This window comes from Pygocentrus nattereri, chromosome 1 (assembly GCF_015220715.1).
Source record: "Pygocentrus nattereri isolate fPygNat1 chromosome 1, fPygNat1.pri, whole genome shotgun sequence".
Taxonomy (NCBI): Eukaryota; Metazoa; Chordata; class Actinopteri; order Characiformes; family Serrasalmidae; genus Pygocentrus; species Pygocentrus nattereri.
In genome coordinates, this window is record NC_051211.1 from 55,232,544 (window position 1) to 55,257,382 (window position 24,839).

At 46.5% G+C, this 24,839-nt stretch overlaps 1 protein-coding gene across 1 annotated transcript in view; it reads left to right on the plus strand.

Moving 5' to 3' along the window:
* Nucleotides 1-2,226: 2,226 nt before the first annotated feature.
* Nucleotides 2,227-24,839, plus strand: part of atxn7l1 (ataxin 7-like 1) — a 34,906-nt gene continuing 12,293 nt past the window's right edge. The window contains exons 1-5 of the mRNA XM_037543348.1: nt 2,227-2,347; nt 8,586-8,684; nt 20,133-20,214; nt 22,223-22,406; nt 22,833-23,281. Of these exons, the coding sequence (XP_037399245.1) occupies nt 20,199-20,214; nt 22,223-22,406; nt 22,833-23,281 (649 nt within the window). The 5' untranslated portion in view covers nt 2,227-2,347; nt 8,586-8,684; nt 20,133-20,198. The remainder of the gene's footprint in view (nt 2,348-8,585; nt 8,685-20,132; nt 20,215-22,222; nt 22,407-22,832; nt 23,282-24,839) is intronic.

Consider the following 24,839-nt stretch of genomic DNA (forward strand, 5'->3'; position numbering starts at 1 on the left):
ACTCGAGTGACATCCCATTCTTAATCCATAGGGTTTAATATGATGTCGGCCCACCCTTTGCAGCTATAACAGCTTCAGCTCTTCTGGGAAGGCTTTCCACAAGGGTTAGGAGTGTTTATGGGAATTTCTGACCGTTCTTCCAGAAGCACATTTGTGAGGTCAGACGCTGATGTTGGACGAGAAGGCCTGGCTCACAGTCTCCGCTCTAATTCATCCCAAAGGTGTTCTATGGGGTTGAGGTCAGGACTCTGTGCAGGCCAGTCAAGTTCTTCCACACCAAACTGGCTCATCCACGTCTTTATGGACCTGCTTTGTGCACTGGTGCCCACTCATGTTGGAACAGGAAGGGGCCGTCCCCAAACTGTTCCCACAAAGTTGGGAGCATGAAATTGTCCAAAATCTCTTGGTGCTGAAGCTTTAAGAGTTCCTTTCACTGGAACTAAGGGGCCGAGCACAACTCCTGAAACACAACCCCACACCATGATCCCCCCTCCACCAAACTTTACACTCGGCACAATGCAGTCAGACAAGTACCGTCTCCTGGCAACCGCCAAGCCCAGACTCGTCCATCAGATTTCCAGACGGAGAAGCGTGATTGGTCACTCCAGAGAACACGTCTCCACTGCTCTAGAGTCCAGTGGCGGCGCTTTACACCACTGCATTCCACGCTTTGCATTGCGCTTGGTGATGTACGGCTTGGATACAGCTGCTCGGCCATGGAAACCCATTCCATGAAGCTCTCTACGCTGTTCTTGAGCTGATCTGAAGGCCACATGAAGTTTGGAGGTCTGTAGTGATTGACTCTGCAGAAAGTCGGTGACCTCTGCGCACTATGCCCCTCAGCATCCGCTGACCGCTCTGTCATTTTATGTGGCCGACCACTTCGTGGCTGAGTTGCTGTCGTTCCCAATCTCTTCCACTTTGTTATAATCCCACTGACAGTGGACTGTGGAATATTTACTAGTGAGGAAATTTCACGACTGGACTTGCTGCACAGGTGGCGTCCGATCACGGTACCACGCTGGAATTCACTGAGCTCCTGAGAGTGACCCATTCTTTCACTAATGTCTGTAGAAGCAGTCTGCAGGCCTAGGGGCTCGGCTTTATACACCTGTGGCCACGGAAGTAACTGGAACACCTGAATTCAGTGGTTTAGATGGGGGAGTTAATATTTCCAAAAGTTTAGTGTATGAACTTCTGCTTTTAAACCAGTAATTAGTAGTCGTGTTGTACATTGAGCTCTGCTGCCACCCAGTGGCCACTTATAAAAGGACACCCAAATTAGATCATAATCAAAAGGCCATTAACTCAGGCTGCCTCGGCCACTGAGAGAAACGATTTACTCTCCGGGCTCCAGAAGATGATGATGATAATAATAATGATAATAATAGTGACCATTATCCGTGATGAGAACTGGTGTTCAATCAAATCTCAATTCTATTTTATTCTGTGACATAATACAGTTAATATTTATATATTTATAGCAGTAACACTATTAATGACAATGAGCATTATGAAAACAGTTATTATTTTTATTAGAAGGGGAAAATGTCCCCTTTAGAACGGACGTTCATTTGCTGTAAATATAAATCACATGTGTGAGTTCATCACTTAATCTGGAACAGGTCTGATTATCTAGCACACCAAAGAACAGCTTTAAAATGGACATCTTACCCCATTATCTGGGAAAAAACACCCTACCTGGGGTAAGAAGTCCCCTTACCTGGGTTAGAGGCCCCCTCACCTGAGGTAAGAATTATTATTGTTATTATTAGTAGTAGTAGTAGTATCAATGTTAGTATTGTCACATTACTGGGTTATTATACTAGTAATAATAACCGAGAAACGTGGTCTTAAACCCTTCTGCTGAAAGAAAGAAACTGAACAACGAAATAAAATGAACAGAATAAAAAAAGAATAATAATAATAATGATAATAATAATAATTATTATTATTATACTGTATGTTATCTTTTCGTAAAGTTATGTCATGTCTCAAATGCAGAATCTGTTCATCCTCCGTCCTTAAAGCGGACCTAGCGACTCTCGATCCCTCCGTCTCTGCACCGCGTGACCAGACTGACCACCTCCGGCCTCGGCTCTCATCTGTCCGCTCGCGTCTCCTCGGCTCTCTCCGGGAAGGAGCCGAAGCCCGCCGAGCCGAGCCGAGCGTGACGTCACTCGCACCCCCGCCCCGCCCACTCCCGTCGCGCTGAAAAAAGCAAATCAACAAGAAGGAAGAGCAATGGCGACACTGGCTCGCCAACAACTCAGCCTGGACAGCGCTACGTTCTCGCCCGGATCGCGGTCTCCTCTCACCGACGCAGCGGAATCACAGCCGGCGGACGGTAAGTGCGCACCGCCGCTTCCATTCGCGCCGTTTCGCGGCCATTTCGCACTTGTTGTCCGCCAGCGTTTCTCCACCGAGATTGCGCTAAACTAGCTAAGGGTGCCCTCCGCGCATCTTTCGGGCTGAAGCGGATCAATAAATCGATCGATAAGGCCGAGGACACCAGGTAGCCCGCCCCCGGCAGCGACCCCGGGGGGATTTTCGGACAACAATCCGCTCGTTTCTGCCCGCGAACGGCTGCGATAGTTGGTTTGTTATCCGCGCCAGCTTCTGGTTCGCAGTTTCCGTTCCACCTTAAACGCTGCAGCAGTTACACGCTGGCGCCCGCACCATTTAAGGTGGAACGGAAAACGAGATGCGAGTAAGAACTTCGGCTCGAGCTGCTGTCGTGCTCTCACTTTCTCAGCCGTGGTGCAAGTCGAGTGACGCGATCTGCGTTAAAGGGGAGCTCCGACAAATTTTCAAAAGTTGTACATGATTAAGTGGCTGAGATGTAAACAGAGCGGTTCGGTGTGAAACGCTGCGTTCTAGATAAACGGACCGAGTCAGGGCTGCTCACAGTGGCGGTGATGGGAACCAGACGTCCCCCTCTAAAAGCTCCTCACAGAAAGTTCCTACACGAGATGGTTCACTGCCTGATGACTGAGACGCTGTTTTATGGCAGTTTTGACAAAATAGTCCCCAAAGAAAATGTATTATTTCAGATTTGTACATTTTTTTAACCATCATCATTACATATAAAAACTCGTGTAGGTTCTCTGGTGGTTCTGGATGGTAAATAAAATCGCTATGTCTGTGTTGTGGTCATGGCGACGTCTGGTTCCTATCACCACCACTGTAAAGACGTCTGAGCCAGTTCACTCCAAACCCTCTGAATGACTTTGTTTACATCTCAAACGAGGTTTTTTGGGAAATCGGTGGAGTTCCCCTTTCACTGTTCGCTACTACTAACCGCAGTTGCTCGTCTCCTGCTACTCCTGTCCTCCCAAGAAAGAACCGAACGGCTCTTATGTTTCTCTTTTTGGTATTTTTGGCTGAAAACGCTGAGAATCCCGGACGCTGGAAGGCGGGCAGGTGCAGGAGCTGGGTCTGCCGTGCTGGTGGGCGTTTCTGCGGCTCCTGTCACGCCGCGATAGCCGTTAGCCGAGCTGCTTCTCCTCGCTGAGGCGAATAAACAGATAGCCGTTAGCATCGGTCCCCAGAAGTTCTCGCAGCGCAGCTCGGGCTCACTTTTCACTTCTGAATCAGATGGAAAGTAACAAAACTCGCGTTCGCCTCGAGCAGAAACTCAAACCAGCCCAGTTTACCTGAAATTTTACCTCAGGTTTCGCGTGGAAAGTGCGTGCGTGCTAACGCGTGAAAAGAAACGGTCGCCCGTCAAAGCTTAAAGGGCAGGTCCACACATTTTCTAATGTTTAGAAAATTAATTCACCGTGATTAAACAGTTAAGACGTGAACGAAGTCGTTCCGAGAGTTTTGGCCTGAGACGCTCCGTTCGGGTCAGAACAGGTGGTGGTGATGGGAACCAGACGTCTGTTGTACGGTAGTTAACTTTTGTTTAATGTTTATTTTCAGATTTACTAAGTTCAGACTGAAGTAAACTCAGAGGACCCGTGTAGGCTCCTTGGTCAAATAGAACAGAAACGTGGGGTCATGATGTCTGTCACACCAGCTATAAAGAAATCTGAGTCTCTGCCATGAGGCATTTCAGACCAAACCACCCTGACCCAGAAAATGTGAAAAAGCGGTGGAGTTGCCCTTTAACGTGACGTAAACACAGTGCACGTTTGCAGAAAGAAAGGAAAAATAAAAGGAAAAGGCAACGAAGGAAAAGAGAGAATGAAACACAAGAGACAGAGAAAGAGGCGAATTAGAATGTAGTAATATTATTATTACCATTATTATTATTACTATTATTAAGACCACATTCAGCCAAACGGGCAGTTTGTTCACATTTTATCATTTGTGTGCAGAAGCTGTTCTCTCTCTTCTGTCATTAAAGGGCAATTTCACCAAATTTTCAAACTTCCTACAGAATTTATGGATTGAGACGTAAACAGAGAGATTAAGAGAAGTGGTTCAGACGCCTTTACAGTGGTGGTGATGGGAACCAGGCGTCGCCATGACTACAACAAAGATATAGACACTTTATTTACCATCCAGAACCACCAGAGAACCTACACGAGTCTTCTGAGCTTATATGGAATGTTGATGATGGAAAACAGTGGAAAATCTGGAATAATCGGTTTTCTTTGGGGACTATTTTGCCGCACAGCGCCCTGCATGTCTCCCTCCACCATGAATGGAGTTGAAGTTCTCTAAACTCTCATAAAACAGCGTCTCAGTCATCAGGCAGTGAATTCAGAACCAGTTCATGTAGGAACTTTCTGAGAGGATGACGTCCTCCAGGCTCTCCTCACTTCGGCTCCCTCCGTTTCCTCTGGCTGTCAGACGGTGAGAAAACGGGCCGCCTCTCGCTCATTCACCGGAGTGATAAGACAGTTTGGGGGAGTTCTGTGTTTCTGGCGCCGGTCCACTCCGTTCTGGCGAGCGGGCGGCTCTGTGAGCTCCTCGCTCTGTAATTTGCCTTGGCAGACGTGGAGGAAATTGCTGGCGTGCTTTTGGAAGCACGGTTTACACTGTTTTCTGCTGGTGGATAAACCGGGGGAGTCCGCTGACTCTGGCGTGACTGGGTGCCCTGGGAGAGTCTGTCCGGGAGACCGTGTTCTGACCAAGGCTGGACGTTCCCTACAGGACTGTCGCACTCTTACCAGGCCTTAAAAACTGAGAGCATCGCAGTCTTGTCGTCAGAGTGCCTTGTTGTCGTGAGGAGCTCAGACGGAACCACAAGGCAAACGGAGAGTTTAGCACACACTGAGTCTGGCCTACGAATAAGAACTCAAACTCCCAGAACTCCTCAGATCCCACGACACACACAGAGCTGAACGTACTGGGCTTGTTTGGGCTTTTATGCGCGGCGAGTTTGTGGTGAGAGGCGCTGATATTCGACTGAGAGCTGGAGGAGTTTTTCTCCACAGCCTGGCAGCTGAGCTGGAACTGTGAAGAGAGAGCTGATCTGGATCAACACTATAAACTTCATATCGGCTCTAATCTGTCCGGGTTTTACACGCAGATCCTCTGAGTCGTAAGTGTTAAACATCTCTGAGGGTCTCTGAGGGTCTTTCCTCATTTCTTGGCCCACAGTACAGATCATCTGCACCGTTGGTCGCTTCCGATCGAGCCCCGACCTGAAGAATCACTTCTGATTGTGTAAACTTGTTGCAAGGGGCAAATCTGGGTTACATTAGAGCAAATCATCTAGCGTGGGCCCAGCTTGATTGTGCTACCTTATCAAAACGTCCTCCTGTAGTGTACACTGATCGGGTATGACGTTAAGGCAACATGTATGATCCACTCGTACCAGCACAACATGCCACCACCACGTCAGTGTTGCTGCAGTGCTGAGAATGACCCACCACCCAAATAGTACCTGCTCTGTGAGGGTCCATGGGGGTCCTGACCACTGAAGAACAGGGTAACAGAGTATCAGAGAAACAGATGGACTACAGTCTGTAACTGTAGAACTACAGAGTGCAGCTATACGGTCAGTGGAGCTGATGAAGTGGACAGTGAGTGTAGAAACGAGGAGGTGGTGATGATGTCACGCCTGACCGGTGAATTTAAAGTCCATGTTAGCACCAGGGTTGAGAAACACTGGCCTAAATCACCTCAACGAAGAATCCCACCAGCATGTAACGACTCAGAGAGCATGAATCTGTATTTCCTTCTGGTCGAGTTAAACCACGTTCACATCACAAGCCTCGTTGCTCAGATCCGGCCTCTCTGACTCAACGGTTCACCCTCGTTTAGGTCAGTGACTCTAATCGGTCATTAATGTGATGAACCGGCCTGAAATGACCCTCATGAGCTCCTCCTACTCAGTGACGTTACGTGACTGAATCGCTGCATCATCAGCACAAACTAACGAGCAGAACGAGCTTCGCTGAGAAGATCATTAACTCTGATCAGCTCTCAGCTTCATTATTAGAGCCAGACGGAGGAGAAGAAGGTTCGTGTCCGCGCAGCCATGAGAACAGCAGATCCGAGTCACGTTAGGTCGAAAAATCGGAATGTGCTGCTCCATAGGACAGAGTTTTAGAACGGCGGCACTAGAGCTGGGCTATACGGATAAGGGTGGGAATCTCTAGGCACCTCACGATTACGTTCGATAAGGAAGAGGCTGCGGTGCCCACGATGCATCATAGGCCACGATTTTTATTTTTTCTGGCCTCTGGGAAACTTTTACCAAAAAAAAAAAAAAAAAAAGTACATTTATTTCATGCAGTTACTGAATAATTTGCCTTAAGATTTGGGCATGTGAATTCAGATGGGAAAACCGAAATATACCCATGAGCATAAGAGGATAAAGGTGAATTTAGGAATGTATGCAAATATCAAGAAAATGCCCTCAGAGCCCAGAGGGTTATTAATTCTGTTCTGAGTTTCTAGATCTCATTAGATTTACTGTTTAATATTTTTGGAGCTTTTATGTTTTGTGTAAATTTTGTTGAATTGCTGGGTTTTTTTTTTTTTTTTTTCTTCACATTAGAAACATGAAGGTCGTACCTGCTCACCATCCGTTTAATTTGGAGTGTGTGCTTTGTTTTGGTGCTTATGTCACAGATCCTCTGTACAGGTGTTCAGTGAGAGACCGTAGCCCATCTGTTGTCAATTTGTCAACCACCCTCCGCCCTGTTCGGCGGTGCCGCTGGGGGTTTCACCCGTGTCTGAGCCACTGCTGGGTTGGGGGTGGTCCAGCACCCAAAAATATCCAGCCAAGAGTGGCTCTGTGGTCAGAAACCTGACGGTTAATCAAGAGACTGGGAAGGGGTAATTGTACTTGGTGGCTGATACGCCAGGACTGTTTCTGATAAAGTGGCCAGTGAATGTATTTCACATGTACAGACTTGCTAACCTACATACGGTACTGTGAAAAGTCATGTTTAACAGTCTGCAACACACAGACAGTGTAACTTACCGATACTCTGCCAGCTTAAACGTCTGGGCTTGTATTACAGAAACTTCCCGAGTTCAAAATCGGATTACAGAAGCAAATCTAACCTTCATTTAGGAATCTTATCTTATCTTGTATCTTACAGTATCTTATTTCCAGTTAGGAAACCTTAACCTACTAGATCAAAGTCAACAATCAGCTGTCATGTCTTTTGCCAGGCAACCGACCACACACACACACACACACACAGCTGAAACGTAAACACCATCAAAATAGTGTTAAAATGTGAGTTAAGATGCTGTTACTGATGTAAAACCTGAAGTGTGATAAACTGTATGTAATGAATGCCTTGTGTTTAACAGAGCAGAGTGCCCCCTGCTGTTTGTCAGACCACCGCCAATCCTCAGTTTCAGTCTCCATTTCCCAAATGCTTTAGCTGAGCACGCTAACATTACTCCTCCTAATAAACACACGTTCAGCTCCCCCTCCTCATTATTCACCACCATCACTGTAATATTTCATCATCAACATTAACACAGGAAGGTGATCAGAGGGGCGATGGAGTTCAAGTCGGCGGCGTCTGAGGTTTTTAAAATGCAGTTAGAAAAGAAAAACATCTCCCAGTGAAAGCACAGTATAAATATATTGTGTACTTTGCTAAATTTCCTTTGGGATCAATAACATATCTATCAGTCTATCTTGATGTATAAAATAAAAATAAAATGGTGAAATTGTAGTGTAAATGTATGCATTCTCCATCAATCGGAGGAACCCTTTCGTGAGACAAACAACTCTCAATCATGCAATGTGTTCTTCGAGTGTTCGTGGTTCTATATAGAGCCTTTTTTAAGCCTTTACTGCCTCAATCAGCCATGTAGTTCAGGATGGAGAGTTAGAGCTCTGTTGTGTAATTGGCTGTTCAGCCTAACGGTTAAGTCACTCGTGAGAGAGCAGCGTTCACTCCCGCCGCAGAGAAGCTCTTGTTAACCTTCTATTGGTCTGTATCGATAACGTAATAACTTTTGATCTGTTATGTGATCTCAGTTCTTACTGACGCAGAAACTCCTATCGCAATAATTATTTCCAAGCTCTAATGTAGTGTTTGCTTCAGCTAACCTGATTCAGCTGATCACTTAATTGATGTTTGTAGTGTTTGTTGCAGTAAACACAATACAGGTTGAGGACTGAACTGAATTGACGTATTGTGTTTTTCTCTCTGTAGATATGAACTTCAACGGCCCGTTCCCATGTGAGGATTTCTCTCTTGTATGCAATGTCTGCACCCAAGTCGTCAAGCCTCAGGGCTTCCTGACCCATTGCGGTGAGTGTACCAGCGAGTCGGCCTCCAGACCCAAGGACTGCAGAGTGTATGACCTCCACGTTCTGTAGAGCTAATGCATCTTAACGAGTTATTGGCTGGCTGGTAGTGGAGACCTACAGTATATCCGTCTTCAGCTGGAAGATTAGAGTACCCTAATTTACTGTGGAATAGAGCCAAATGATTTGGGACAAATATTGAATCTATAGAATAGAACAGATCTGTAAAATTTTAGTCCTTTTTGTGCCAGAATTTGTACGATATTCTGGCGATAGGTCTGGGCTTGTGAAGCATTGAAGAGCTTCTTTTAAGTTCTTCATACATTTACAGCTACACTATGTAGGATCTGGGGATTTGGAGCCCTCTCTGGTGAAAATATGTAACTGCATTCTACTTGTGGAAGAATGTTTTGTAATGTCGATTGTGCTTCGGACCCCCGCAAGCGGATGAATCCGACTATTGCGATGATGATGAAAGAGAATTCGAAGACAACTCGGTGCAGCAAAAAATTCCGATCTGAGATGCCTTCATATGTGATACTGAAATCCGATCTGTATCCGATCTGCGGCAGTGCGATTCAGTCTGAACAGCCAGACCGGAATTCCTGTGACTTTTATGTCAATCCCAACTCGACATTCGTCGTCATTTCGTGCTGCTTTTGTGCCACTTGATACCAGTTTTGGTCACAAAACGCTCTTCTTCTATTAAAAGCACCCCCAACTGAAATGTTCCTTGTCCTGCTGGACGTGGCCCTGACCAGTCTGTGTGCTGTTTGCTCTTTTGAAGGTGCAGGTTGTCTATAAATATCTTTTTAAAAAGGTTCCGTTTCAGTGTGTTCTCACACTGCGAACAGAGAGCCAATTTCCAGAGCCCAGAGCAAGAACAGAACACTGCTCCTCTTCATTAAAGCTGGACGCTGGAGGAGAAACTAGAGCTGGCGGGTTTTTCTGGAGCCGCTGAGTGTCCGGCGCTGGCCAGTTTGGCGAGAACCCGGCTGCATTCCGCTGCTGAGGGGAAATTGGACATCAAGTGATTCTAATGCGGAGAACGTTGAAATGTGGAATAAACAGTGTGCGTGACGTGAGTCGAGAGGTGATCCGATTAAGACTTGGTGGAGAACATGATTAAAAGAAAGACGCACCGTGCCGCTCATGAGAAGCACGGCTCTTTCTCAGCACCCCTGCTGCCTTTTTAGTGTGTGGTTGTATGTGGTTAGCACCACAACCTGGCTTAAGTGTTTCTAAGAACAGTAAACAGTTGTTACACTGCAACGACTGCAGCCTTGAAGGTTTCCTGCGATGAGGTGCTCAGGAAGGGTTTCAGCATTTTGCACACTCAGAAATAAAGGTACTAGACGGTCTCTGGGTCAGTTCCCCTCGTCACTGGGTGGATCCCTCAAGACTCCCATCTCCGCACCTTCAGACAAGGAACATAACTGAACCGTAATCCACTGAGATGATCTGTTCTAAGCTGGACTGACTCCACACACACCGCCTCGCCTCCAGGCTTTTATTCTACTGCTCTGTTTTAAAACATTCTCCACAATCAGACCTTAGAACCACTGTAGAACCTCTGAGGGAACATCTACACTGTTTTTACCTTGATGAATGAAAAATGTACCTGCACAGAACTTTTTTTCGTGGTTGTGGTTGTTTTTGTTAACTGTGCACTTACATATACATACTTGCATATTTGAGACTGCACAACCCTTGCGATTGTGGCATCCTGCTGGTTTCCTCTCTTTCAGTGACTTAAGTGCTAAAAGCTCCTCCTAAACTTGAGTGAGCTACATCTGGGGTCTCACCGATGTGAAGAACTTGAAGGTAATGCAGCAGATATTCAGCTGTTTGATATCTAATAAATTAGAAATGTAATAAATTTGGACCAGGTTATTGTTTTTGGCATAGTGATGAGACGGGATTGGTCGGAGTTATGAATAGTGATCAAATGGTCCCAGATAGTTAGTTAGTTAGTTAGTTAGTTAGTTAGTTAGTTAGTTAGTTTTACCGTTGTAGTTGTTAATTATCATGAGGACTGTGGTCAGTTACACTGCTCAGAAAAAAACCTCAGGTTTTTGTTTCCATGTAAACGTGACGGAAGCCAGTAGTGAATAACAACACCATTCGCCAGACTAAACGGGCTGTAAGAAGCTTTACAGACCGGCTGGAACAAAACAACATTAATACTGATCTGGACAAACTGACCAAACTGAGCTGAACCTGATATTGGCTCAGTTTTCCGGCTCAGTCTGATTCGGTCCGACTCTGAAGATCAGACACGTCTGGCGAATGGTGTTGGGTTCATTTCCGGCTGATTCCAGGTTGTTCAGCTGTTCTTCTGTCACAGCTGCCGACTGAAAAGCTGCTCAGTGGAGACGACAGTTTGGGAATTTAGTGTAAGGAGCTGGAGAACGAACTGCCGGCTGAGCAGCGAGTGGGCGGAGCTCGTTACTCTGACGTAGCAACGAGCTGCTCGTTAAGGAGCTCTAATTAGGAGGAAGGAGCTGAACATCAAAACATATTAAACGCCGCGTTCACGGCCAGTTTATTCATTTCTTACTGTATTTATTTAACTGCTGTATTAAAGCAGTAGAGCACTCGAGGAGGGAGTTATCACCAATAACATCACGGCTGAGATGATCTACGGACACCAGATCACAGCCGGGGTGGTATTTCACCATAACACACTCCGTCTACTCAATCCCTATTTTTGGCTCGACTACACTGCAAATGAGGGTCTCCCTCAATTTACCCCGAGATTAAATCAGGGTTGATTTATTGATTTCTCTTCATACGTCATGCATGCTGTAGTAAACCTGGGTGTGATCGTAGACCCTGAGATCTGTTTTATCTGCATGTAAACGCAGTAAGTAAGTAGCGAAAGTAGCTTTTTTTTCTTTTGTCATCTGAGAAATAAAGTTCAGCTTTTTGATTAATTAAATAATTAAATTGGCTTGGAAAAACAAGTTACAGCCTAATGCGCAGCAATAACAGCACAAATAATGAATTTAATGTAGCACTGAATTGAATGTGGAACTTTTGTTTAAGGTGGCACTGAATTTAACGTAACTAAATTTTAATATTGGCATAGAATTTAAGGTGGTGTGCCATTTAAAGAGGCACGAAATTTAAAGTTGCACTTAAGGTGGAACTGCATTTAAGGTAGCACCTAGCAATACAATACCGTCCACCTTGGATACTGTAGCAACACTTTAACAGCCCTTTAACAACAATCAACAGCCACCATTTCAAGCCAACTTAAACCTTTTCCTTTCTAGTTTAAATTTTGTTTTAATCATGTTTTTTAATGTTTTGTTTTGTTTATTTTTTTAAACTGCTTTTTTTCTCTATTTTCTCATTTGTAAAGGCATTTAAAGGACAGTAGTGTGTGTGAAAGGTGCTCTGTAGACTGAAAAAGGTTGAGAAACACTGCTATATAGGATGATATGTCAGAAGAAAACCTCGTATCTCCAAAATGGTAACTTTACAGGAGACGGAAAAACTTTACTTCTAATGGAAGTCAATGGAACCAGAATTTTTTCCAGGTGATTTTGAGCCGCTTCTTTTGGTCCATTCACCATGAAATTGACACACCCTGTAAAGGGAAACGGGCGTTTTCACATGTTGTCAAAAACTGAAAAATGACAGAAATAATAGGAGGTTTAGTTCCGACAGCAGTGATCTGCTGTATTGTTTGAGTATATGAGCGGGCGCTGGCGTGGCTGGCGTGACGAGCTCGCCTCTGCTGGTTCTCGTGTGCTCCGAGGGCTGCGTGAGGGACGGAGCCCAGCCGGGCCGTGAGAAAGCTCGGCTCTGGCATCGGAACGTGCTTACTTTCGTTTTTGCTCCGGCCCGTTCCACTCTGCTCCGCTTGGCTCGCGCCTGCCTCTGGTCTTGTGCCCTTCCCACGTGTGCTCCTGGCAGAGCGCCCTCGGGCACGCCCCCTGCTGGTTAGAGCTCTAGTCGGTTTTGTTTTGGGGGTGGGGGTGCTAGAAGCGTCCCTCTGCTCTCCTTAATAACACTCTGGCCAAAACCGATTCCAAGAAACTGTAAATCCTCCTGGTATTCCGGGATTCCATGTTATCTGCTCTCTCTCTCTCCATAGCGGTGCTGATGCTTCAATGTCAGTAAACGTTTATCTGTTGAGTCTCTGTTCTAGTGCGGTTCTGCGCTCTTCCTTACTATAACTGAGATCTTCCTCGTCTCCTCTTCTGTCTTCAGTGTGAGAAACGAGGATCGCTCTTCACTCCAAGCTCTTGGGAAACTGGGCCAGTTTTCCGGTTTTCAGATCTGCTGCAGCTCATTGGAAAGTTGTTCAGAGGAATCCGGGCAGAGTTACGGTTTCTAGACTATGGAGGACCAACTGGGTGAGCCAGTCTGCTACAGCGCCACCCTGAGGCAGAGCAAAGCTATAGCTCTAGTTAGTTAAGACCAGCAAAGACAAAAGCTGATTGTGGGGGAAGCGGATAAACAGTGAGCTTCACTGAGCCTGGATTTAAGAACCACCCCCCTCTATATTTCACAGCTTGTCCACAGAAATATTTACAGTTAAGCCCAGAAATATTTGGACAGTGACAAGTTTTAGTATTTTAGCTGTTTACCAAAACACATTCAAGATACAGTTGTATAATCAACATGAGCTTAAAGTGCAGACTCTCAGCTTTAATTTGAGGGTCTTCACATCCTAATTTAGGAAGGGTTTAGGAATTACTGCTCTTAAATATGTGGCTGCCTCTTTTTCAAGGGTCCAAAGGTAATTGGACAATTATCTCAAAAGCTATTTCATGGGCTGCATGGGCCATTCCCTCATTAATCCGTCATCAGTTAGGCAAGTAAAAGGTCTGGAGATGATTCCAGGTGTGGCATCTGCATTTGGAAGCTGTTGCTGTGAACCCACAACATGCGGTCAGAGGAGCTCTCAGTGGAAGTGAAGCAGACTTCAGAAATCCATCAGAGACAGAGCAGAAATGTTAGGAGTGGCCAAATCAACAGTTTGGTACATTCTGGGGGAAAAAGGAGCCACTGGTGAGCTTGGGAACTCAAAAAGGCCCGGACGTCCACAGAAGGCAACAGTGGTAGATGATTGCAGAATCCTTTCCATGGTGAAGAAAAACCCTTCACAACATCCACCCAAGCTAAGAAAACTCTCCAAGAAGCAGGTGTATCAGGATGTAAGTCTACCATGAAGAGAAGACTTCATGAGAACAGATGCAGAGGGTTCACCAAAAGGTGCAAACCACTAATCAGCCTCAGAAATAGAAAGGCCAAAAAAACGACTGAAGAAACCTGGAACTTCTGGAACAGCATTCTTTGGACAGATGTAACTAAGATCAACCTGTACCAGAACGATGGGAAGAAGAAAGTATGGAGAAGGCTTGGAACGGCTCACGATCCAAAGCTCACCACATCGTGGTGGAGGCAGTGTGATGGCATGGGCATGCACGGCTTCCCATGGCACTGGGTCACTAGTGTTTATTGACGATGTGACAGAAGCAGCCGGATGAATTCTGACATACAGGGATAAACTTTCTGCTCAGATTCAACCAAATGCAGCAAGGCTGATTGGACGTCGCTTCACAGTGCAGATGGACAGTGAGCCAAGACTTACTGCGAAAGCAACCCAGGAGTTTTTTAAGGCAAAGAAGTGGAATATTCTGCAATGGCCGAGTCAATCAACAGATCTCGACCCGATCGAACGCATTTCACTTGCTTAAGACAAAACTTAAGGCAGAAGGTCCCACAAACGAGTAACAGTTGAAGACGGCTGCAGTGAAGGCCTGGCAAAGCATCACAAAGGAGGAAACCCAGCGTTTGGTGATGTCCATGGGCTCCAGACTTCAGGCAGTCATTGCCTGCGAAGGATTCTCAACAAAGTATTAAAAATGAACGTTTTATTTATGGTGAAATGAACTTGTCCAATTACTTTTGAGCCCCTGAAATCAGGAGGCTTTGAAGAAAAATGCTTGCAATTCCCAAACGTTTCGTAGGATATTTTTGTGCAACTCCTTGAATTAAACCTAAAAGTCTAAACTTCAGTTGCATCTCAGTTGTTTCATTTCAAATGCAGTGTGGTGGCATGCAGAGCCCAAATCATGAAGATTGTGTCACTGTCCAGATATTTATGGGCCTAACTGTAAATGTCCAGTGGCTTTAGTTGAGCCTTGCTTTATTGGTTGACGTCATTCTCAATTTTCTCAAACTTTAGGCTTATTTTTATTTATTTTGATTTCATTTGTACGTTTGCTGATTAACCAGTGCTTTACTGACTGTGTTCTCAGTTGTCAGGTTCCTTGAAGTTGAACGTAGGGCTCGACCAATGCGAGCGTTTTGTGACCAGTAACGATATTGATTATTCTGGTAATTGATATCTTTACATAAGAGAGATGTAGCCAGTCATCTGACACAATTTAAAACCGTCATAGTTAAAGAGTGTTTTAATTTTAATGACTGTCATTCTCACAAGTCGGCTGTGATGTCCATGCTGGGAATACTGAGCTGCTGCTTCTTGTAGCTGCTGAGTTGTTGGTGAGATGTGGTGCCGTAAAGGCTTGTGCAGTTCTGGTGAGAGGTTCTCGTGCTGCTCCTCCAAAGTTACATAGCGCTATAGCAGGAGTTCCACCAACTGTCCTCACTGTTAGGGGTCAGTGCAGCATCAGAATGATTTCATCACTATTTTAAGGCAACGTTGTTACATAATGATGCTTGAAAGGAGCAGAGAGGATAGATTTCTGTTCACACGGTTAAAAAAGCCCAAAGTTACACCGTTTTAATGATTTTGGTAATTGATCTTATACAGCATCTTATGTCCGTATCGTGTTTCCCTGCCGGACGGTACTGGCCAGCTTTTATGTCTGATATATGGGTCGGTACTCTGTTAGCCTGAGACTGGAGAAGAGGCAGCTGTCAGCCTTGCAGGGGTCAGCTCAGGGGTCAGCGACTTGCAGCTATTCAGCTCCAGAGAGACAGAGAGAGAGAGAGACACAATTTGCAGGAAGCCCTGCTGTTCCCTGTTTTTCCCTGCGTTTCTCTCTCTTGCAGTCCCTCCTGCCCGGCCTGTCAGCCTTTGGCTGGCGACGTTGGTGAATCAGAGGCGAGGCCTGGGGGTCTGCCTTGCTTTCAGTGGCTCTGCTTGTGTGTGTGTGTGTGTGTGTGTGTGTGTGTGTGTGTGTGTGTGTGTGTGTGTGTGTGTGTGTGTGTGTGGGGAGAACATGCGATGGGGCCGGGCTCGGCCGGGCTGGCAGCTGTGTTCCTGCAGTTGCCGACCGGATGTAAACAGAGACAGCTGATCTCTCTCTCTCTCTCTCTCTCTCTCTCTCTCTCTCTCTCTCTCTCTCTCTCTCTCTCTCTCTCTCTCTCTCTCTCTCTCTCTCTCTCTCTCTGCGCTCACATACACTGTTAGAAATAAAGGTTCTGTGCAGGTACAGTGTAAATGTTCCCTCAAAGGTTCTACAGTGGTTCTAAGGTTTGATTGTGGAGCTTAAATCAGGTTCTCCAGGTGAAAAGTTGGTATTTGTTCCTTTTCATAACCGAATGTTTTAAATCAGAGCAGTAGAGTAAAAGCCTGGAGGCGAGGCGAGGCGGGGTGTGTGGAGTCAGTACAGCTTAGAACAGGTCATTTCAGTGGATTATGGTTCAGTTATGTTCCCTGACTAAAGGCACTGAGATGGAGCCTTGAGGGTCCCACCCCAGTGACAGGAGGGGTAATGACCCAGAGACAGTCTAGTACCTTTATTTCTGAGAGTGTAGTCCGATGGGGAAAAATAATCGATGTATGGCTTTAAAAATTCTGCATGACTTCACAAAAACATGGTAATGAGTTTTATTTCCCGTCCTGTGAAGACGAGGCAGGTTTATTATCACAGCACGTTTCGTACCCAAGTGCAGTTCACTGTGCTATAAAAGCATAAAAGCAAAAGAAGTTAGGAAATTGCAGACGAGTGTTATTAGGGTTCAAATAAAAGCTTAAAAATGGAAATGAACCTAATTGAGGCAAAAACAGATGCTGATTAAAGGTGCGTTCTTAAAAATAGCGCAGCAGTAACAATGTACGTCTTAATGCTCGGTTAAAGAGACAAAAAATATTTTTAACCCGAATTTTAAAGAAATCGGACGTTTGAGGCACATATAAGATTTTATGTCGGGTTCTAGGGCTGAGCAAATTATTATTATTATTATTATTATTATTATTATTATGACAATGTCACGGTATGAGTTTCTAATATTATCGTGGGTAACATCAAGTCAATAAAGCAACAGGGTTTGTGACGAGTTTTGAAATATTACATTTGTGCCGTATTGCCCGGTTCTTGATGGTTCCAGTTATATTCAGCATTAAGGCCCAGTGCAGCTTCACTGGGATCCAGTAATACCAGAGCTCAGACTTTACTGGAGTTGGTGCTCAGCTGTGTCATTTAATACCTCACGCTCACCCATAAACCTTTTAGTACGACATTATAATGCTATAATTCTGAGTAAAAGGCCTGTAACCGTAGTAACCACAGACATATATAAGAGCTTTGTTTAACAACGTCGGCCAACAGACCAATCCAGCAGTAATTCTAGGAAAGTTTAAGAATTCCTGACGGTTTGATTGATGCACTGAGACGAAAACGCTTGACCGAGACCGCAGTACAGGATGCACCAACCCCAAATCCTCAAAACTGACAAAAGTAAAAATGATTTTACGTAAAATAAAGTTTCTAATGTGCAACGAGATTCAGTGTCCCGGTCAGTAGAGTGGTTGGTCATCCAAGGCAGTGAATTCCGTAATTCGTTAATTATTCTTTGCACTTTGACTCTGCAGATGGTGTCGGCTCGCAGGGACTTCCCAGCCGAAAACCGAAAGAAAGGGCTCTTTTATAGACAATTTTACGGAATGTCCTCAGGAAAATGGGAATACCAGAGCATCTCATCATTGGACACTCCCGCCACTGTTCCTCTGTTGCTTTTGGGGACCCTCAAGGGGGACCTGGGTTTTCCAGTGGAGCTGCTTTGGGAAGACGCCTGTATAAATAAACTTTGACTTGACGCTGGTCAACAAGCCAGTCAGACAAGGACAGACCAACTGTTTTGAATTGGACATCTCCACACCTGTTCAGCGTAGACGTGTATATAAAAGCGAATATATTATTATGACGCTCTCTCATGATGGGAGTTCCATGGATATAATGTGACCTGATGAGCCCAAACACGGTCGGCCACAAACGGCGCCACCCAGAGACAAAAACAAGCTTGAGCAGCGTAAATAACTCTTTTATCCTGAGTGCCACTTGCCGCCACCACACACACACACACACACACACACACACACACACACACACACACACACACACCTAAGCCACTTATCCTTCTGGGTCACGAGGGGAGCTGCTGCCTATCCCAGCAGTTGTCGGGCGGAAGGCAGGATACGCTCTGGAGAGGTCGCCAGTCCATCGCAGGGCAGACAGACAGGCATACACACTCACACCAAGTCTAATTAGTGATTAGTCTAATTAGCCTGATTTGCATGTCTTTGGACTGTGGGAGGAAACCCACACAGAGAGGACCCTGGTCGCCCGGCCGGGGAATCGAACCCAGGCCCTCCTTGCTGTGAGGCGACAGCGCTAGATTTGCAGTTTAATGCAGTTTAAATTGCGATTTTTATTTATTTCTTCATTTATTTAAGTTGAGATTCAGGCCTGATTTGTTTTGGCCAAGACGACCAGAACATCCACCTTTTTTTGCCTTGAGGCTTGAGCCCAGCCCATAAGTTGTGGTTGTGATATCACAGCACGTGGAGGTGTGGCTGCCTCTGATTGGTCTAACTCACCTACAGGTTTGCACAAGCTCTTATGAGGTTCCCTCTTAAAACTTACAACGTTTTTGCTAACGTGTGTGGTCAGTGGTTCTTTGCATTGATGGAGAATGCGTTTCTATATAGAACCTTTTTGCAACAAAGTGACAATAGCAGAACCCTTTGAGATGCTGTACAGAACCACGTACAGCACATTCTCCAATCTGTTTCTTCATTGGCGATGCCCGCTGTACCCACTCTGTCCCGCAGGGCTGTGTGGAGACGTTGGAAAAGAGCGGCTCACGTGCGGCGACTCCTGCCTTCCTTCTAACCAAAGAGCCAGTTCACTGCGACTGAGCAGCTGTAACTCCGCTGTGGCTGTTTCTCCAGCAGTGTCGGTTCAGTTTGATCCAGAGTGGATCCTGAAAGTCCAGGCAGCATCTTCTCCACACGGCTACAGCACTGACCACACTGTTCCTCCTGCAGTAGCCGCTGTGTGAGGGAGCAGAGCTTGCCGGTAGGTGGGCAGTAAGGGCTGTGTTACGAGATGATGTCATACTGTAAAAAAGGAAAAGGGCTGTAATGTTTGCAGAACGTTTACATTCACAAAAGCTACAACAAAATAAAGAGAAGAGAAAAAACAGGAAAGCGTAGTGATATTAAAACTTGTAAAATTACTTAAAACGTCCTCTTTTTCCCCAAAATTCAGTTCCGCACTGCACCCGTTATAATGACTGGAACTCCTGTCCGGCAGTGTAACGCTTCTCCAGCAGGTGGCGTATTTCGAGCGCATCATTTAGAGAAGAAACAGCTGTGAACCCACACCAGCAGGATCTAACCAACGCATGTTCTCACAATAAGACCTAGCGTATCGCTGCTGTTGGAACAAAACCTTGTATCTCCAAAATGGTAGCTTTAGGCTTTTCTCTTCTCCTTTATTCTATTTTTACTGTAAGTCAGTGGAACCGGACTTTTCTCCCCCAAGTCGTTTTGGGCCGGTTCTTTTGGTCCATCCATCGTGAAATTCGTAAAGGACTACAGACGTTTTCAGATCAAGTCAAAAACTGAAAAATGACAAACGGAGATAAGAGGTTTTGTTCTGACGCCAGCGGCAGTTTATCCTCAAAAGACTTGGAGTTGCTCGGTTTTGCTATTTCTTAAGTAAAGAGGAAACATGAGTCTCCTTTCACTTTATTCCCTGTTCCCGTGGCAGCTGTGTGGGTTCGGAGTAGTGAAATGAGTGGACTTTGGCCGCTGCAGCTGCTGCCCAGCACCTACAGACCTATTTGCACACCTGCCGCGCCGTCCCGCAGACTAATTGCAGTGGAGGTCAGAGGGCTCTGTTGTTTGTGCCGCAGCTCTGCTGCGAGACACGGTTTCCTCAGCAGAATGTGGTTCTCTCTGGTCTCTGTGGCGGAACAGAAGCCAGTGCAGCCGTTGCTCTGGAGCCTGGGATTTGGCCGAGGTGTGCCGGCAGGCTGCGAACGATGCCGAGGCTGGCACCGTTTGGGCCAGCTGCCAAGACCGGGCAGAGGGCCGTTAATATCGTTCATGTTGAAAATAAACGTATCTGCTTCCCTGTGTTGGTGTTCGTCCGTGTTGATGTGTATTGACTGCGTTTTCTGCCGCGCAGCAGCAGCTCAGCTCGTGTGTTTCTGATGAAGCCCTGTTTGATTGCAGGTAGTTGGGGAATAGTTTCACACTGAGCAGAGAGGACAGCCTCCCCACCACAGACCCCTCAAAGCCATGCACAGCAAGAACCGTAAGTGCTCTCGTCTTGTCCTTTGTTCTCTCTCTCTCTCTCTCTCTCTCTCTCTCTCTCTCTCTCTCTCTCTCTCTCTCATATTCTTGTTTAAATAACAACTGTAACAAAGTACTTTTAAAAAATGTTATGCACATTAATCTAAAACACTCACACTTTATTTCCAAAAGTATTCGCTCGTCTGGCTTCACACACACATGAACTTGAGTGACATCCCGTTCTTAATCCATAGGGTTTAATATGATGTCGGCCCACCCTTTGCAGCTATAACAGCTTCAGCTCTTCTGGGAAGGCTTTCCACAAGGGTTAGGAGTGTTTATGGGAATTTTTGGCCGTTCTTCCAGAAGCACATTTGTGAGGTCAGACACTGATGTTGGACGAGAAGGCCTGGCTCACAGTCTCCGCTCTAATTCATCCCAAAGGTGTTCTATCGGCCTGAGGTCAGGACTCTGTGCAGGCCAGTCAAGTTCTTCCACACCAAACTGACTCATCCACGTCTTTATGGACCTGCTTTGTGCACTGGTGTGCAGTCATGTTGGAACAGGAAGGGGCCGTCCCCAAACTGTTCCCACAAAGTTGGGAGCGTGAAATTGTCCAGAATCTCTTGGTGCTGAAGCTTTAAGAGTTCCTTTCACTGGAACTAAGGGGCCGAGCCCAACTCCTGAAAAACAACCCCACACCATGATCCCCCCTCCACCAAACTTTACACTCGGCACAATGCAGTCAGACAAGTACCGTCTCCTGGCAACCGCCAAACCCAGACTCATCCATCAGATTTCCAGATGGAGAAGCGTGATTGGTCACTCCAGAGAACACGTCTCCACTGCTCTAGAGTCCAGTGGCGGCGCTTTACTCCACTGCATTCCACGCTTTGCATTGCGCTTGGTGATGTAAGGCTTGGATGCAGCTGCTCGGCCATGGAAACCCATTCCATGAAGCTCTCTACGCTGTTCTTGAGCTGATCTGAAGGCCACATGAAGTTTGGAGGTCTGTAGTGAATGACTGCAGAAAGTCGGCCTCAGAAGACTTTGTGGGGAGACGATGTTCGCCTGGCTTCAACGAAAGAGGGCCATAATTGCGGAGAAAACGAACAACCGTGTACGTCGTGCGGAGGCTTCATTCACCGTCTTGTGCATGTGGCAGCTGGACGAACACTCTATGCGACAGAGCCTGTGGTGTGGTCAGTAAAACGGAGGCATGACACAGCATCACATGGAGCATCCATGACAACACGAAGCTGCAGAAAAGTATGCGAGCGTATAAACGCTCTAAGGCGCTTTCGACTTCACACAACCCTCAAATTTCGTTTCTTAAGAAGTACAGAGGCCTTAATGTTCCCGGCCGCACTGAAGTCTCACCTTTTTCATCGTGTTGTTTCACTCATTGCTCCCATTCCACTGGGTGTTTGTGTCGAGGAGCTGGAACAAATACTGCTACATTCGGTTTCGGCACAACTTGCTCTTCAAATTCAAACCGGTTCCCTACCACTGAACTGATGCCTCCACCTTTCTTTGGTACGAACTCGTCCTCTGCAAAGCGCCGCCTCCTCAATCTGTACCGTGCGGCTGAGGTCAGCGCACAGACCTGAGAGGAGTTTTAATTTAAGTTAAGTTATTTTAATTGAAGTAGAAGCAACGCGAACATCGAATTAATCGTTAAAATCGCCCAGCACTAGTTGGTCATCCTCTAGTCCTTCATCGGTGCCCACAGGACGGTGCCGGCTGGATATTTTTGGTTGGTGGACTATTCTCAGTCCAGCAGCGACACTGAGGTGTTTAAAAACTCCAGCAGCTCTGCTGTGTCTGATCCACTCAGACCAGCACAACACACACTAACACACCACCACCACATCAGTGTTACTGCAGCGCTGAGAATGACCCACCACCCAAACAGTACCTGCTCTGTGAGGGTCCATGGGGGTCCTGACCACTGAAGAACAGGGTAACAGAGTATGCTGTAAATGTTCTAAATGTTTTCCTCTGTTCTGTCTGTGTGTCCTGTTCTGTAGAGAGGAGACACGGTTCTCCCAGCAGCTCTCGAGCACCTCTGGTTCCCATGAAGGCGAAGATGTCCCTCAGCCAGAGTGAGGTGGAGTCTCTGCCGTTCCGCGTGCCTCGCGACTACCCACACTCGCGCTTCAGCAAAGCGCCGCTGGCCGTTTACCCGCCCAAAGGAGGACGCACCAAAGCCTGGTGGGTGTCTAACCCCTCCCCCCAAAACACACACACACACACACACACACACACTCCCCACCCAGCTGACCTCACCTCCACTCCCCCTGACTGACAGGTCGTCACCTGTTCAGCCTTTCGCTGCTGCAAAAATCTTAATATTGCTCATCACACTGAGCAGGTACAGCAGGACCTCGACTGGCTGATCTCGGCAAATTTATTGGTATTGGCAACAATCGAGGACTGTCAATTAGTCAAAGTCAGCAACATGTATGATGTGTGTCTCTCTCACTCTCTGTCTCTCTTTTCTCTCGTCTTTTTCTCCATCCCTCTCTTTTGCTCTTTCCCTTTCTCACATCTGTGCTCTCTCTCTCTCTCTCTCTCTCTCTCTCTCTCTCTCTCTCTCTCTCTCTCTCTCTCTCTCTCTCTCTGTGTCTCTCTCTCCAGTGTGTCGTTACCTGTGGTGACTCTGGAAAAGATGCCATGTTTCAGCAGATCAGAGGGAGCTCATGTTAAAGTGAACTCCTCCTCTTCCTCATCCTCGTCCTCCTCCCTCTCCATCATCTCTTCCCCCCCTGCGTCTTCCTCGACCTCTGCCTCTCTGAAGTCCACTCTCGCGTCACCAGCGTCCCACAAAAATCAGGAGAAGCTCTTGAACGGACGGGGCCCCATCACCCCGCGCTCCACCACGCCCCCGCTGCTGATCGACAGACGGCCCAGTCCCTCCCGCTCCCCACTGGACAAACGCCCCGCCCCCTCACCCTCCGCGCAGGACAGGAGACCCGCTGCTTCTCCGTCGCCGTCCTCAGCGGACAAGAGAACCGGAGTTCCTCCCTCGCCCTCAGACCGGAAACACCCCAACGGAGCCAAAGGCAACAGGCATAGGAGAGTTTCAGGTGAGAGTCTGCGTGATGTTCGGTCTGTCTGTCTATATATCGGTCTGTCTGTCTGTCTGCCTGTCTATACATTGCCTTGTTGGAATACCAGCCCTTTTCCTTTGTTATGGGATGACATCATATTGTAACACAGGCCTTACTGCCCGCCTACTGGCGAGCTCCACATCCTCACACAGCGCCTAGCGGCTACTGGAGGAGGAAGTGACCGGACTTTCAGGATCCGGTTGACCAATCCAAAAAGAGTGAATGAGCTGACCAGTCAGAGCGCACTAGGCTCAGTGGGAGGCGTGGCTTAAGTCTCTCACTGCAGCAGAAATGTAGAAAACTGTGCAGATACTGCTGGATATTGGAGCCTCACTCATGTTGACATGAACTTGAGATTTTGATGTAAATAAACTGAAATAACTAAACTTATTATTTTACGGTCCAAACGCTGAAAGTGAACATTGTCCGTGCAGATGGAGCGGAGGTGATGACCGGTGTTTTTGCATGATGATTGGTCAGGGTGAGGGGGTGATTGATTGATTGATTGATTGATTGATTAGTAATATTGATAAGTAAATGCCGCAGGCGGAACTGACACAACGTCAGAAGGCCTTCAGGCCACGTTCACATTACCAGGTTGAAGTGACACGCATCCGATTTTTTTTTTTTTTGTCTTAATGTGACTCAGATCTGATGTTTTCAGGGCTTGTGGGGACACAAATCTGATCTTTCCAAATCTAACGTGAGCCACTTTCATATTTGGTCCTCGATCGGACACGTGTCCAATTCATGGCCATGTGACCCTAATGTGACTCTCAGATGGGAATTCATGTGCTTTGTTCCCGCTGAACATGCTCCATCATTCATCGTTGCCATGAACAGACGTCAAAGCCTTTAAACGGTGGAAAAGCAGCTCGTCTCACCTTTTCCTCCTCCGTCTGGCTCTAATAATGAAGCTGAGAGCTGATCAGAGTTAATGATCTTCTCAGCGAAGCTCGTTCTGCTCGTTAGTTTGTGCTGATGATGCAGTGATTCAGTCACGTGACGTTATTGAGTAGGAGGAGCTCATGAGGGTCAGTTCAGGAGCCGGTTCATCACATTAATGACCAATTAGAGTCACTGACCTAAACGAGGGTGAACCATCGAGTGAGATCGGATTTGAGCAGCGAGGCTTGTGATGTGAACGTAGTTTGGAGGTGGCAGAAATCATTACACTTCTATAAAATATTACACAGAGACAAGAATTTTGTCTTTTGAATGATACGACACAAAGGACTGATTTCAGGTTGACTTTAAATATCTTTTTATTCGATTTATTGATATCTGAGCTGATCCCGCGACCCTGACGGAGAAGCGGCTTGGAAAATGGATGGATGGATGGATGGATGGATGGATGGATGGATGGATGGATGGATGGATGGATGGATATCTGAGTTTGAGTTCAGTACATGGACATATTGGACCTCATTCACCAGCCCTTTATAAGAAGAAGAATTTCCTCTTCAAACCCACTCTGAAGAGTCCTCAACCTCAGAGTCCTCAAACGAAGACTCTGATTCACCAGTGTTTTCAT